This window comes from Orcinus orca, chromosome 10, assembly GCF_937001465.1.
Source record: "Orcinus orca chromosome 10, mOrcOrc1.1, whole genome shotgun sequence".
In the NCBI taxonomy this organism is placed as follows: Eukaryota; Metazoa; Chordata; class Mammalia; order Artiodactyla; family Delphinidae; genus Orcinus; species Orcinus orca.
In genome coordinates this window covers 46,740,481-46,757,451 of record NC_064568.1, presented here as the reverse complement: position 1 = coordinate 46,757,451, position 16,971 = coordinate 46,740,481, and the positions used below count along the sequence as shown (strand labels likewise).

The window sequence follows — 16,971 nt, the reverse complement described above, 5'->3', positions numbered from 1 at the left end:
GCTGATTCACTGTGTTATACAGCAGCAACTAACACAACAATGTAAAGCAATTATACTCCAATAAAGATGTTAAAATAAAATAAAATTAGAGATTTAACTAAGCAAAAATAAATAAATAAATAAATAAAATAAAAGGGTGAAAAGGCCTGTTGATGGAATGTAAATTGGTATCATTATGGAGCACAGTATGGAGGTTCCTTAAAAAACTAAATATAGAACTACCATATGATCCAGCAATCCCCCTCTTGGGCATATATCTGGAGAAAATCATAAATTGAAAAGATACATGCACCCCAACATTCACTGCAGCATTATTTACAATAGCCAAGACATGGAAGCAATCTAAATGTCCTATGACAGAGGAGTGGATAAAGAAGATGTGGTACTTATATACAATGGAATATTACTCAGCCATAAAAAAGAATGAAATAATGCTATTTGCAGCAAGATGGATGCAACTAGAGATGATCATACTAAGTGAAGTAAGTCAGAAACAGAAAGACAAATATGCTTATATGTGGAATCTAAAAAAATGGTACAAATGAACTTATTTACAAAATAGAAATAGGGTCACAGATGTAGAAAACAAACTTATGGTTTACCAGGGGGAAAAGGGGAGGGGAAGGGATAAATTGGGAGATTGGGATTGTCATATACATACTACTATATATAAAATAGATAACTAATAAGCACCTACTGTACAGCACAGGGAACTCTACTCAATACTCTGTAATGACCTATATGTGAAAAGAATCTAAAAAAGAGTGGATATATGTATATATATATATATAACTGATTTACTTTGCTATACACATGAAACTAACACAACATTGTAAATCAACTATACTCCAAAAAAAAATTAAAAAAATAAAAGGGTGAAAAGGCAACTTGTAAAGTAGTAAAAGTTATTTGCAATACGTATATCCAACAAAGCATTTGTATCTAAAATATATACAGGATTCTTAAGATGGACGAGAAAAAGATAATCCTCTAGAATATAGGCAAAATATTTAGATATTTACAGAAAGAGGATATTCAAACACCTAACAAACATTCTGAAAGATGCTCAACTTCATCAATCACTAGGGAGAGTATCACTCCCCACCCACTAGAATGGCTTAAATTAAAAGGCTGATAACACCAAGAGATGGTGAGGATGTAAAGCAACCAGAACTCTCAAACATTGCTGGTTAGAGTGTAATTTGGTAAACCACTTTGGAAATCTGTCTGGCAGTATCTACTAAAGTTGAATATATGTAGACCCTTTGACCCAATAATTCCAGTTTTAAGTATAACCCATCAGCATGTGTTCATATGTTCACCAAAAGACATGCAGAACACTACTGTATTTACCAAATTTAGAAATCACCCATCAAAAGCAGTATTTATCAACAAAAAACATTTTGGTATACTCATACAATGGAATATTTAATATTATACAGCAATGAGAAAGAAGCATCTACAATTAAGTAAAAAAGTACAGATGAATCTCAAAAATGTTGAGCAAAAGCAGCCAGAAACAAAAGAATACAAATTGTATGATTCCATTTATGTAAAGCACAAAATCAGGCAAAGCTCATATATTAGGAGTTGATGAAAATCTGAATTAAAACATATGACTGAGATGGTTATTAAAATAATCACTACTTCAAAGACTTAACATATTTTACCTTTTCATCCCCTTGCTCAGGCACGTGAGCAAACTTGCACTGTGATCGCTCACAGCCACGTAATGTATTAAAATGAAATTTGCAATATCTATGGGGTATCATCAACCCTAGGGACTTCTGGAACACCTAGAAAATTAGACAAATTCCCTTTCTGTGTTAATTGTAAAACACTTACTGCAATCAAGTGAGAAAGTATTTGAAACAATCAGAAATATTATACATCCAAAAAAGTATCACGATAAATTGTTTGCTGACTTGATAAAAAGTAACTCCAAACAATTTATATTTTTAAAAATTATGAAAAAAATCAATTTAAAGTTATTTGTCTGAATTTTTGCAATTTCCTTTAGTGTAAAACTTTTATATTTCATCAAAGTTACTACCATTTTACTTTACGTGGTTTTAAAAGTTTATACTTTCCCTCCTCCTTCTCATGTGCCTGCCCTTTTAACTTGTATAAAAAGTTAATTCTGTAATAATATGCATATTTCAGATGCATTTATTAGAACCAAAAATCTCCTTAGCTTTTCTGATTATTGGAAAAAGGCAATGAGTGAAAGCTTTTTACAACAGGCTTTTCCTATCAATTGCTTTATATCACTAGCTTTCTCCTTCATCACAGGGAACTATTCATCCTGTATTTTCTGTTTGGGATATCCCATCCCCCACCCTCTGCCTTAAACCTGTTATACTGTTTGTGAATATCCTCTGAATCGCTACCCATTTTCTGTCCCTTACCACCAACCCCCATTTAAAATCCATAAAATGTCCAGAACTGCTTAAATGATGATAGGGAAATTAATCAGAAAGCCCCAAAGCACAAGCTTATAAGATTATTATTATTTTTTTTAATGGGGCGCTTACCCCTATAGTTTTTTCCCTCTTAAATATTTCACAAATTTCAGGATCCTGCGGTTTTAGAAGAGAATGTTTTCCTGGAAATCTGAAATCTAGAAATGATTAAGAATGACATTACATTCCAATATGTTACAACTTATTCCTTTCATAACAATCAAACAGATGACTACTACTATCTGCTTTAATATTTCACTTTGGACTTCTTGTGCTCAGTTCAAGGTCTGCTGCTGTGGTATGTTCCTGTGAAATATACAGTAATTTACATCTTAGGTGTTCCTTAAGGATGTCTAGATCTGAACTTAACATTTTAAATTCATTATAAGCTAAAGATGCTTTCTTAAAAGCCTTACACAGCAGAATTGAGTACTATATTCAAATGATTGTCTGTAAGTTAAACAGACAAATATTACACACAATAAACCTTTCTTAGGGAAGAAAACTACTGACAAACCCAGGTGCTATGGACCGACTGTGTCTCCCCCCAATTCATATATTGAAGCCTTAACCCCCAAAGTGACTGTATTTGGAGTTAGGGCCTTTTGCAGAAGTAATTAAGGCTAAATGGGGTTGTAAAAATGAGGCCCTGATCTGATAGAATCAATGTCTCTATAAGAGACACCAGAGAGCTTTCTCTCTCTCTCTCTCTCTCTCCCCCCCCCCCCCCCCCCACCGCATGCACATGCACCAAGGAAAGTGAAAAGGCTGCCGTCTGTAAGCCAGGAAGACAGCCAGAAACTGAACTCTACCAGAAACTTGATCTTGGACTTCTAGCTTCCAGAACTGTGTGAAATGAATATCTGTTGTTTAAGCCACCCAGTCTGTGGCATTTTGTTATGGCAGCCCGAGCTGACTATTATACCAGGGATCATTATCCCTTAATGTTAGTCTTTTAAAATGAGAATTAGGACATTTACAAATTATTTTTTCGAAAGATAACACAAAAATGTTTTTATCTTAAGCAATTTCATTTTTCATTTTGGCAGCATCCAGATATAATTTGGGACAAGCTGACGTTTTTGCTGCATAGCTTTGCAGTACTTTTCATTATGAAACAGGTAAAGCTTTTTAAGATAAAACACGTGATCATCATGGGCTTGCTGCTACAGTACACAACACCAGGCAGCATGAAGTCAGTAATGGGAAGTCCAGAAGAGTTAGGTGTGAGCTACACACACAACAGGATTTTATTGTTTCTAAATTAATTCTTCAATCTAGTTTATTTTTTCACAGCATTATGAATTACCAAAAAAGACACAAATTCTAAACTACATTCTAAATTTCTAAAACACTCACTTAAAATATGAATATTTTAGGTATAGACTATAATTTACCTATACTAACACTATTGCATAAATATAGATATCTCAGAAGTCGCTCCATCAAAAGTACTAACTAAAGGTATACAAACCTTCTAATCTTAGCATATTCTATACTTGTTTCAATTTTTTTCTCTTCTTTTTTTGGGGGGGCCCTGCCACACAACTTGCAGGATCTTAGTTCACTGACCAGGGATTGAACTCGTGCCCCCTGCAGTGGATGTGCAGAGTCCTAACCACTGGACTGCCGCCTGGGAATTCCCTCAATTTCTTTCTTAACTTTTTTGTTTTGGGTGGAAAAATCTCCTGTATCATTTCTATATTATCAAAAGCCAACAGAATTTTACTAAGAAAATCATACCATTCATCCAGGGCTTCAGTAATGTGTCTTCCTGATGAGCACTTAGATTCAAAGGTGGCACTGGCACTGATAAGCACAGAGGTTTGGGGCCCAGCGCTGCCAACTGACATTCACCAACCACATTATCTGTATTTTTAGAATCGCTGCTGTGTGAGCAGAAAACCCAAAAGCAGAATTTAAATTTATTCTAAAGACATAAAGTAATGAGAATCAAATAAGTAGAAACACATCCTAATGATAGTATTGATGTAGTCTACATACTATGCTGTGTACTACCATCATATACTATGATTCTTCAGTATTTTCAATAGGTTGTTCCTGCCTTCTTAACTAGAAAACTGATACTTGTTAAATGGCTAGGGTATGGGTAAAAGTGGGGTGGTGGGGTCAAAACTAGAGCAAAGTATTTCTGATCATGTCAGACAAAAGGTTTGAGGAGGAACTGGACTAGCATCCAAATCCAGAAAAGATCATGCAATGATTCTATTAATAGTGCAATAAAATAAATGAATTGTAAGTTATTCTTCAGGACATGTATATATAATAAATTTATACATGTACTTGAGACCTTCCTTTGGGAAGAAGGTATAAGAAATGTATTGTTCTAGGCTACTGATTTAAACAGCTTTGACTGTGTTCTAATATGTGAGATCCTATATAGCCAATTAACAAAAAACCCTTAATCTGGAGGTCACTTAACCTAGAAAAATAAATAACTTAAGCAAGGGGGAGGGTGGACAGTACCTCAGAGCTATCAGATATAAATGAATTTACTTTTTCGGAGAAAGACTTATACCCTCATTCAGATACTACAGTATTTTACCTTAAACACAATTCTAATAAAGCTTTTTCAGCTGGGGTTCCCTTGGCCAGCAGAGAGTAAAAATAGTAAGAAAAGGGGCCAATGCTTATAACAGTTGAAACCTAGTAGCACTGATGGGAGTTCAATAATTTCACACAAAAATATTTGTTTCTCTCCCCAACTTGGGATATCATTGATATGCGCAATTATCATACCCCCTCCAAATAAAACAAAATAAAAGCAGTAACATAAAACAAACCAATATGAATTATGGAATTTTACAGATGGAAAAGATTATCTAGAAAAATTCTTTTATTTTGATTGGGTAATGAAACCCAGGGTAATGTGGTGACTTACCCAATGTCACACTCCTGGTCATTATGGTAGAGCCAAGGTGATGACAAAACTCTGCAGGTTGCAACTATTTAGCTTGTAAGCAAAATGTTTTTAATAGGAAAAAAAAAAAGTTAACCTTGTCACATTTTCTTTTTAAGATCTTCAAGTGGGCATGAACCATACGGGCTTCTATGCCAATCTAATTCTTACCTAGGCTTTTCTTTAACGTAATGGTTCTCAAACTTGAACATGTAGCAGGATTAGTTGGTGACTTTGTTGAAACACAGATTGATGGGCCCCATTTCCAGAGTTTCTGATTCAGTAGGTCAGGGATGGGAACAAATAATTTACATTTATGACAAGTTCCCACATGATGCAGCTGCTCCAAGGACCACACTTTGAAAAACACTGTCTTAACATAAAAGAACTTGAACATATTTGTCACCTGACCCGACTGTGCCTTGCCTCAACAGCAAGATAGGTGTGGGGGGTGGATCAAATGACCTCCAAGGTGTCCTCTAAATCTAAATTTGGTATCTGTATATGTTCCAGTGAGTCTACTGTAGCTCTCAGTACTAATCGCTGCAGACATAGAAGATACCTGCAAATTGCAATGTTCATCTGATTTCAGCTAGTCTTACCTTCATAGAAGTCACATATACATCTTTTTTTCTTTTATTTTATCACTATTCCTCATTCCTCCCTCAAAAAATATTTTAATGGCTCCAAACACTTAGTGATAACTTTAAGGTAACTTACAATATCCCTGACATCTGTATACACCTGACACATTACTTAAATAATACCCATATATTGTTTACGGCATAGTAGCCCAAGTATATACAGGAGAGAAGGAAAAATATGCTCAAGATACAAATTACATGAATGACTATTTTAACATTATGTAATTAAAAGTTATGTTACAGACCTTTTGCAAACTTCATAAATATCTTCTTTTTCTTCTTGAATAGTCACCTTGTCCAAAAATCTACACTGTGAAGAGATTATGGTTAAATAGTATAAGTGACTATCTCTGCATTCCATATTAGGCTATGAGGCTTATCAGATCAGAATGTACTAGATGTTAATTAAACGACTAGCTTATGGTCAAGCAGGAAAATAATTCTACTCTACATTATTTAAAATATGAACACTGATTTTAAAATCTCTGCTGTTAAGAAAAACTAATATAAATCAATACATTTTTCCCAACTTTTGATGTCACCTTTAATTATGCAAGCCACCATTTCAAATTATTTTGGACAATTAAAGTTATATTTCTTTTTATTCAGAAAAAAACAGCTTTGAGTGATTTTTATTTTTAGGTGGTATTTACCAACATAAATGTGTTTTTCATTAGAAATATTTATATGTATTTAAAACATTGCTACACTTAAAGCACTTTACAATTAGTAATTAGTGTTTTGGGAATTGTGATTCTCTAATTATAAGAAAATTATACATACTAGACCTTTGAAAAAACAAGCACCAAGAAAATAAACACCCCAAATCACCCATCATTTGGGCAGCCAGAGATAACCACTTAATATCTTACTTTATATCTTTCTAGTCTTTTTGAAATACACAATCATATTTTACAATAATGGTACATACTATATATACTATTGTAACTATAAAAATCAACTGAGTAACATGAAACACTAGCAAATAGAAAGATATACCATGTTCCTAGATGAGAATGTTAAAGGTAAAAAATGTTAATTGCCTGCAAATTAATTTATACATTTAAAAAATTACAATGTGTGTTTAAAGCTCTTAAAAGAATATAAGAATAGCCAGAAATATTTTAGATTTATAATACATGTTAGGATCTTTTAAAGCAAGCCTTCCTGACTGTTTTTATTTTTCAAGTAATTGACAGTATGGAATTGGTACAGGACCTGAGCAATTAATGAAATAAAAGACAAGTAAAAGAATCATTCTATACATAAAAATTGAAACTATTAAAGATGGCATTTGAAATTTGTGAGGAAATGATTCAATAAATAGTAACAGGGCTTCCCTGGTGGCACAGTGGTTGAGAGTCCACCTGCCGATGCAGGGGACACAGGTTCGTGCCCCGGTCCAGGAAGATCCCACATGCCGCAGAGCGGCTGGGCCCGTGAGCCATGGCTGCTGAGCCTGCATGTCCGGAGCCTGTACTCTGCAATGGGAGAGGCCACAGCAGTAAGAGGCCCACATACCACAAAAAAATAAAAAAATAAATAGTAACAGAACAACAGGCTAGCTGACTGGATGGAAAAAAGCTTGGTACCAATTCACCATATGCCAAAATACTTTAAGTTCATTAAAGATTTAAATATAAAAAATACTGAAAGTATCAAAAATAAAATAAAGGTGAGTAGTTATATAATTTGGAGGCTGGAGAAAGCCTAAGCTGACACCAAAGGCAGAAACCATGAATTACGGTATCGGTAGGTTTGAATACAAACATTTAAAATATTTTCGTATGCTAAGATGACAGAAGTCACCTGTCAAAATAAGAACAGAAAGGTTACATCGTTTCTACTTTTTTTCTTCCAAGATAAAATTTAAATTTATATTGATAAAAAATTTAAACATAACACCACCAAAAAAGCACTAGAAAAAGATACAGGTGAACATTTTTGATCCAGAAACGGGGAAGGGTTTCTCTAAATACAACTCATAACTCAAATATCATAAAATAAAACATACATTTGAGGGGCTTCCCTGGTGGCACAGTGGTTGAGAATCTGCCTGACAATGCAGGGGACACGGGTTCGAGCCCTGGTCTGGGAAGATCCCACATGCTGCGGAGCAACTAGGCCTGTGAGCCACAACTACTGAGCCTGTGCGTCTGGAGCCTGTGCTCCGCAACAGGAGAGGCCGTGACAGTGAGAGGCCCGCGCAACACGATGAAGAGTGGCCCCCGCTTGCTGCAACTAGAGAAAGCCCTCACACAGAAACGAAGACCCAACACAGCCATAAAAATAAAAAATAAAATAAATAAATTAAAACAACAACAAAACAAAAACAAAAAAAACACATACATTTGACTAAATAAAAATAAAAAGCTCCTTCAAGGTAAAACCAAACTATTAAAGATGGCATTTGAAACCAAGTCAAACACAAATGAAAACCAAGTCAAACACAAATGAAAAAACAGGAAAAAGTTATGGCAACATATGACAAAGAACAAATATGCTTAATATATGAAAAGTTCCTGCAAATAAAAAAAGACCAAAATCCCAAAAGAAAAATGGGCAAAGGATGTAAAAGAGAAGTTCACAGAAGAAAATGTAAATGGCTTTTACACATACTAAAAGATGCTTAACTAGACTCATAAGAGAAAAGCAAATGAAAAGTCATTTGTAAAAATGTACAGATGGACAAAAATAAAAAAAATTTAATACTGAGTTGGTGAGTGTGTGGGGGAGAAAACTGTCATTCCCATACAATGTTGATGGAAGCATAAATCAAAGCAATCTCTATGTAGGGCAATCTGAAAATTCTACTTCTAAGAATTAATCCAAAAATGCTTGCACATATGCAAAATGCCTTATGCTCAAGGATGCATAATGCAACAATGTTAAAATAGCAAAAAATGGGAACAAACCAAGTGTCCATCAACAGTGTAACTTGTTGAATAGAGTATACCCATATAGTGGATAATTATATAATTGTAAAAACAAAGTGTCATTACATATATGGAAAGGAAACAATCTCCATTATACATTAAGTTAAAAAAAGACAAAGAACGATAAGCTGTCGTTTGTATAAAATTAAAAAGAACACACAATAGGTCCAGTTTGAGAAATGGCAAATAAGTATCTCTTATTGGGCTAATCCTTCTTCAGGTAACAACTATAACTCTCAGATGAACTATAAAAAAAAACTCTGCCTGAAAACACTGGAGAGATATGAAAAGTAGGCAGAATCTGGAGGAAAAGAGGGAATGACACTGGGTAACAGTCATGTTTTTATGGATTTATTCTTAAAGAGAGGCCTTAATTGGTTGGAACCACTGGGGAAGGCTAAAAATTTGCCATACTGACACAAAGAACCAGAAGACAGAGTACAGGGCAAAGTCAGAAACTGGGAAGTGAGGCTGGGAATCCTGGAAACGGGAGAGCCTAAGAGAGAAAGCCCCCAAATCTGCTTTAAACTTGGTCCAAATCTCTAGCTGACCCTTGAACTACACCTTTGTAAGGTAGACTCCAAACAACCCAGATGACACTAAACGAACTGAAAAAACATTTCAACTGCCTACTACCGCAGGGGAGTAACCTGGAGGCCAAGTCCACCCAAGTTAAAAGCTAAGCATGCAATTACCAGACAGCCCAGCAACTGCAAACCTGGGCATTTATTTCAAAATACCAAAGTTACAGAGATGGAAAACATATTAATGGTTACTAAGGTTACAGAAGTTAGGGGTAGGGAGGGATGTGTGACAAAGGGGTAGCATAAGGAATATCTTTGTAGTGATGGCATAATTATCTTGATTGCAGTGGTGGCTACAAAAATCTGCTCACTTGATAATATATACAGAACTACATACACTCATTATACTAATACCAAATTTCTGCTTCTGATATTGTGCCTTAAGATGTAATCATGGAGGAAAACTACTTTTGCAACTTTCTGTGAATTTACAATTGTTTCAAAATAAAAGTTAAAAAGTACACTAGCATTTCAACTATCTGGGGGTCAAAACTAGAATCATTAAGCAACTACTACCATGGTAAATCTAAAAATTGTTATATATGGATTCTGGGTATAACTGATATACAAGAGAAAGAAAAAACAAGGTCTGTAGAAAAGACAGAAATATATATATGTAAAAGATCAGTAAGGAAGCATTTCTAAAAATTCACAGAAAACCATACATAAAAGCAGAAAAGTGGCAAGCTAGACATATGTCCTATAAATCAACCTATTTACCCTCTAAAGTTCCTAAAATATAAGGTGAGAGATGGATAAAGTTTGTTAATTCCCAAATTGTGGGGCCAGATATTTTAATGACAAATATTATTGACAGGGTCATGTATCAATATTTTCTAAAGAGTTGCTACTTTGAAGCTTACCACGGTATCAGAAAGATAAAAGTATCATTCCCCTTCCCTTAAACAAATCCAAAAAGTTTACACTAGGAAGTAGATAAATGATTTTGGGGATTATTTTTAAAAGAGCTAATATTGAAAATAGTCTACATCTTTAAATATTTAGTTAAGAACTCAGTGAATTCTGGCAAACATCTCTTAAAATCTATCCTTGCAGAACTGAAAGCAAAAAGTCTTCTCTTCTGCTTTAAGTAGAATAGAGTACAAACTGTTTATTTTTTAATGCTTTAGAGCAAAGGTTGGCAAGCTATGGCAAGCTATAGCCTGCAGGCTGCCTGTTTTTGTAAATAAAGTTTTATTTGAACACAGCAATTGACATTTGTTTACATATTGTCTATGGCTTCTTTCTCCTTACAGTAACAGAGCTGAGTAGCTAGGACAGCAACCATATGGCCCACAAAGCCAGACAAGTATTTACTATCTAGTCTTAAAGAAAAGGTTTGCTGACCCCTGCTATAGAGTCAAGGGATTCTACTGTGTGACCCTGGACAAGATACTAAGTCTCAGTTTTTTCATCTGCAAAGGGAAATAGCAGTACACACTTCATGTGCAGTAAAGGATTAACTCAGTAAATCTGGGTTGTCCATATGCCGTATGTTAAAGGTCTGGCCTGTGACCTGCTCCTAGAAGGTAACTTATAAGCCCTTGGAATATGCTGCTTGATTGTGTGTCTTTGTTTACCTGGGTGTCTGGGATCACAACAGATAATGTAAGCTAACAGTGTAATTTATGGAAGAGGTCTTGGGCCACTCCAGAAAGTCTTTGTGATTTATGACGGGGTCCTTGAGCCATGTGGTATCAGCTTGACCTCTGGAGGGACTGGATTGAGACTGAGTGACTAAGGTCAGCTATGCAGGTGGTCAACCATGCCTATGTGACTGACCCCAATAAAAACCCTGACCAAGCTTCAGGCAAGTCCCTGGCTGGCAATATTCTGTTTTTGTCATACATCACTCCTGGGAGGAGCAAGCAGTGTCCACGTGACTCTATTGGGAGAGAAAAACTGGAAGCTTGTACTCCGTTTCTCCTGTGCTCTGCCCTATGTGACTCTTTCTTTTGCTGACTTTAATCTGTATTCTTCCACTGAAATACACTGTAACCTTGAGTTACAATAACAGCTTTGCTGACCTCTGTGAGTTCTTCTAGCAAATCACTGAACCTGAGGGTGGCTTTGGGAACTCCTGAATAGCACCTCCTTATATCATAGGGATAAGATATAACCAGTGCTAAGTCTCTAGCACTGGCTGGCTGGCATTTAATAAAGGTTCAATACATAGTGGCTGTTATCATCAAACCATTAAGCAAGTACTTTGTGATATTTTTATTCATGCTACAGGACACTTCTAACACTTAAAGACTTTTTTTTTTTTGATGTGGACCATTTTTTAAAGTCTTTATTGAATCTGTTACAATATTGCTTCTGTTTTATGTTTTGATTTTTTGGCTCCGAGGCATGTGGTATCTTAGCTCCCCAACCAGGGATCGAACCTGCACCCCCTGCACTGGAAGGCGAAGTCCTAACCACTGGACTTCCAGGGAAGTCTCAAAAGACTATTTTCAAATGAGGTTCACATTCAATATTCATTCAACAACCATTTGGGACTTCCCTGGCTGTCCAGTGGTTAAGATTCTGCACTTCCATTGCAGGGCACACAGGTTTGATCCCTGGTCAGGGAACTAATATCCTGCATGCCGTGCGGAGCGGCCAAAAAAACCCAATCATTTGTGTTATTGCTCTGTATCAGCCACTGCTCTAGGTGCTAAAGATTCATTTGTGAGCAAAATGGACAAAAATCTTTGCCTTCATGGAGTTTCATTCTAGCAGGAAGAGATGGAGGTAAACATAAATAAGTAAATGTAAAGTATATTATATCATGATAAATACAAGAAAGGGGGCTATGAAATGTTGACAGAACGGAGAATACTGGAATTTTAGGTTGGATGGCTAGCGGAGGTCTCTCTAAGAACATGAAATTTGAGTAAAGATGTGAAGGAAATAAGAAAGTAAACTATATCTTTTTTTTTTTTTTTTAGGAGATAAAATGGCAAGGGCAAAGGCCGTGAAGTGGGAGAAAGCCTGGTTTGTTCCAAGAACAGCAAGGAGGCTAATGTGGTCAGAGTAAAATGGATAAGGAGAGTAGTCAAAGAGATCAGAGAGGTAACAACGTAGGGGAGGGGTAGGGGGAACAGATAAAGGGCCATGTAGGCCACAGTAAGGAATCTCAATATTAAAGGCCACTGGAGAGTTTGAAGCAGAAGAATAACATGATCTAATTTATGCTATGTTGAGAATAAACTACAAGAGAACAATATCAGAAGCTGGAGAAATGTAGGAGACCACTGCAGTAATTCAGGCAGGAGATGATATTAGGCGGGGCCTGGGCCTGGGCCTGTGTGGTATGTGTGGGAGTGATGAAAAGTGAATAATTTCCAGACATCATCTGAAGCTAAGGCCAGCAGGATTTCCTTACAGTCTGGATATGGAGTGAGAGAAAAAGAAAGTAAGAAAATCCAAGGCTTTTGAGCCTAAATAACTTATAAAGGATAGAGTTGCCTTTAATAGAAAAGGTGAAAATTACAGGAACGGCTGGTTTGTGGTAGGGTAGGGGACATCTAGCAGGAGGTCAGTTTTGAACATGTTAAGTTTGAGAAGTATAATTGGACATCCAAGTGGAAAAATCAAATAGGCAACTAGACAGAAAGGTCTGCAGCTCAGAGATATCAAGCTGGAGATATCAATTTGAGAGTCTTAGCACACAGATGGCATTCAATGCAATGAGGTTGGATGAGACCATCTAAGGAGCAAATCTAGATAGGAAAAAAGAACAGACTCCTGGTCTAGGCACTGGGTCGCTCCAACATGTAGAGGTCAGGGAGATCAGGAGAGACCAGCGAAACCAACTGGGAAGTTGCAGACAGACAGGACACTAGGCATGCATGTTTAACCTGAAAGCCATGTGAAAAAAATGTTTCAAGGAAAGCGTGATCAACTGTTAAATACTGGTGATAGGTTAAGTAAGATTAAGACTGAACTATGTCGATTAGACTCAGCAACGAGCAGATCACTGGAGAGTTTAAGACAGGTAGTTTTGGTGGAGGTGAAGGTGAGTATCTTTGGAACTGGAGGAGAGAAACTGGGGATAGAGGGTCTAGACAAGTCTTTGGAGAAACAGGACGACAGGTGAAAAGGAAAATGGGACCATGAAAATGTATTTTTGGTTTTGTTTGAAGATGGGAGAAAAGCATGCTTATGTTGAAGAGAATGATCCAGTAATGAAAGGAGAATTACTGGAGTAGTATTTTAAGAGAGGAAAGAGATGGATTCTAGCACACAGGTGAAGGGAATAGCCTTGGCCTGTTCATCCAGTGTAACAGAAGTGAAGCTGGAGTTTTGGGAACAGGTGCAGGTAGGTGGCCTAATGTATTGGTAGGAACTTCTTTTCCAATTACTTCAATTTTCTTGGTAAAGTAGGAAACAAGGTTGTTAGCTATGAGGACAAATGAGGAGGAATAAGGAGAAAGAAACATGAAATAGTTGTCTAGGAGTCAATTAAATTATTCAAAAGGTTAAGACAATCATACACATTATCCGGCAGATAATTGATACCCCCAATTTTCTCCATATCATACACCAGTGGTATGTTCCAACATCAAGTTAGGTTTAGCTCCAATTCCTATGCCTTCTACATCTGTGGTCGAATAACTGATGCTTGCATTCATAGCACTCAGACACTATGATATTCTAAAATTTCAAAGAAGATCAAATGATATTCAGTACTTTGTACTTAGTGAGGCAGGAAGATATGTAACAATTTAGAAAGATTTACATAGGTTTAAGAACTTTAGGATTCTAAAAAGCTAAATATATAATTAAACAGCATACCCCATTTTCCCAGACAAGTGAAACTCTATTAATACTGTGCTTATGGCAAGCATCAAGCAGTATGTCCCATGGCCAGAATGACGTGACTCTTTTACTCAACAAAAAGGCCATTCCCTTGTCACCTGACAGCACTGCTAAGATGGACTTCTGTATTTACACTATCTGGACCAAGAAATAAGAATATGCAAAAGATTCCCTAGTACCTTTTCATCCAAGTCTGAACTTTTTGTGTGTTCACTGACGTCTCCCAGTTTTTCATTTGAAGAAGTCTCATTAGTAACTTCACCTAAGGAAATGTTTGCACCTTTGGAATCATGTTTTATCTCACTTGCTGAAAAGAAATAATATTCAACTGTAGAAACTTTAAATGACAAAATAACCAAGTCATTTAAAGATTGTTCTAAAAATGAGTTAGAATTCAGAGACTCTTTTAAAGTCCAATGTGACAAATATGAAGCAGCATTTTCAGCAAATTATACATTTATTCCTCCCTCTCTATCAAAATAACTCCATTACATGGTATAAAAAGAATTGGCAGTAAGACAAAATTGAGACATAAAGATAAATTTAAGAATCTTTCTTGATCATGTCCAGCTATTTTTCAATATATTTTTAAAATTGGAAAGTTTTTGAAATTAACTTTCAAATTATTTCCTGTAAAGATTCAGTTATTTAAACTTAGGATTAGCTATTATTAAAAAAATATTAAAAAGGACTCAGATTTAAAATGTGGTAAAGCTTAAATATATATTTCAATTTCAAAAATGAGACTACAAAAATTGCTAAGGTCAATTATCTTTTGTAGATAAAGCCTAACAAAGTTATTTATTAAATAATCAACTGGAAAATTTCTCAAAATCTGATCTGCCAACCAGGCAAAACTGAGGAAAACTGACAAACTGTAAAACGTGGTTGACAGACTCTAAAATGAAAAGCTTCCTATTTTAATGAATTCATTCTGACTATGCCTAAATAGAGATATAAAAGTACTTCAATATTACACATTCTGAAAATGTCAAATTTTACCTGCTGACAAGGAAGCACAGATCTCTGACTTCATCAATTCAGGATCCAGTACAGGGAGTTCTCTATTATAAAGCAAACAGAGCTTACACATTATAACATATTCTAGCAAAACTATCCACTCCTCTAAACATTACACAATACTAGCTTTAGCAGCCTGGCGAACATCAGCTCAAGTCCTCCAAGGCCAGAGTACTATTCTGGGATAGCACACCCAAGCAGATTCTGCATTTGGTTCTTTTTTTTTTTTTTTTTGCGTTACGCGGGCCTCTCACTGTTGTGGCCTCTCCCATTGTGGACGCGCAGGCTCAGCGGCCATGGCTCATGGGCCCAGCCACTCCACGGCATGTGGGATCTTCCCAGACCGGGGCACGAACCCGTGTCCCCTGCATCGGCAGGCGGACTCTAAACCACTGCGCCACCAGGGAAGCCCCTGCATTTGGTTCTTTAATCACATTCGCCACAATTGTTAGGGAGTGCTGCCACTCAAACTCTGTTACTCAGAGAGAACTGATGACATATACCAGGCATTTAAAACATTTTTAAAGTATTACACCAATGCAAGATAATGTTTACCTCCTACTCTTAAGCATGTGTATGTATGTCTTACCGCCAATGTAAAAGGAAGAGTGTGAGAGCACTTTGAATCTCTTTTTGTAGTCTCTGAAGACAACCTAAGGTCTAAAGGTAACAGCTATGGAGATCAGAGTTAAACCAACCTGGGTTCAAATATTGTTCTGCCACTTACTATGTCAACAGTGGCAAAACTATTTAAATTCTTTGAGTCTAACCATATCTGTAAAATGAGAATACCACTTACCCACGAGGTTATTGTGAGGATTAAATAAGATAAAATGTCCTTAAAGCCAATGGCATAGGCTCAACAAATGAAAACTACAGCTATAGGAGCCACTCAAAAACAAGTGGCCAGGGCTTCCCTGGTGGCACAGTGGTTAGGAGTCCGCCTGCCGATGCAGGGGACACGGGTTCGTGCCCCGGTCCGGGAAGATCCCACGTGCCGCGGAGTGGCTAGGCCCGTGAGCCATGGCCGCTGAGCCTGCGCGTCCGGAGCCTGTGCTCCGCGACGGGAGAGGCCACAACAGTGAGAGGCCCGCGTACCGGGGAAAAAACAAACAAACAAACAAACAAGTGGCCAAACACTATTCCATTTTTAAAAACTTGGACAAAAGTATATAAAAGTACACAGAATAAAATATAATAGGACTTCCCTGGTGGCGCAGTGGTTAAGAATCCGCCTGCCAGGACAAGAATAAAGATGCAGACATAGAGAATGGACTTGGACACGGGGAGGGGGAAGGGTAAGCTGGGACGAAGTGAGAGAGTGGCATGGACATATATACACTACCAAATGTAAAATAGATAGCTAGTGGGAAGCAGCTGCATAGCACAGGGATGTCAGCTCGGTGCTTTGTGACCACCTAGAGGGGTGGGGTAGGGAGGGTGGGAGGGGAGGCGCAAGGGGGAGGGGATATATGTATACATATAGCTCATTCACTTTGTTACACAGCAGAAACTAACACAACATTGTAAAGCAATTATAGTACAATAAAGATGTTAAAAAAAGTAAGTATTTATATAACTTTAAGTTTATAGACACAT

General features: G+C 36.7%; 1 protein-coding gene across 1 annotated transcript in view; it reads right to left on the bottom strand.

Annotated features, from left to right (window-relative positions):
- TOPAZ1 (testis and ovary specific TOPAZ 1) overlaps positions 1-16,971 on the bottom strand; it is a 69,492-nt gene that overhangs the window by 39,861 nt on the left and 12,660 nt on the right. Inside the window, exons 3-8 of the mRNA XM_004277891.3 lie at positions 15,355-15,416; positions 14,532-14,659; positions 6,272-6,336; positions 4,206-4,351; positions 2,535-2,620; positions 1,671-1,796 (exon numbers count right to left, since the gene is read on the bottom strand). Coding sequence (XP_004277939.2) covers positions 1,671-1,796; positions 2,535-2,620; positions 4,206-4,351; positions 6,272-6,336; positions 14,532-14,659; positions 15,355-15,416 — 613 coding nt within the window. The remainder of the gene's footprint in view (positions 1-1,670; positions 1,797-2,534; positions 2,621-4,205; positions 4,352-6,271; positions 6,337-14,531; positions 14,660-15,354; positions 15,417-16,971) is intronic.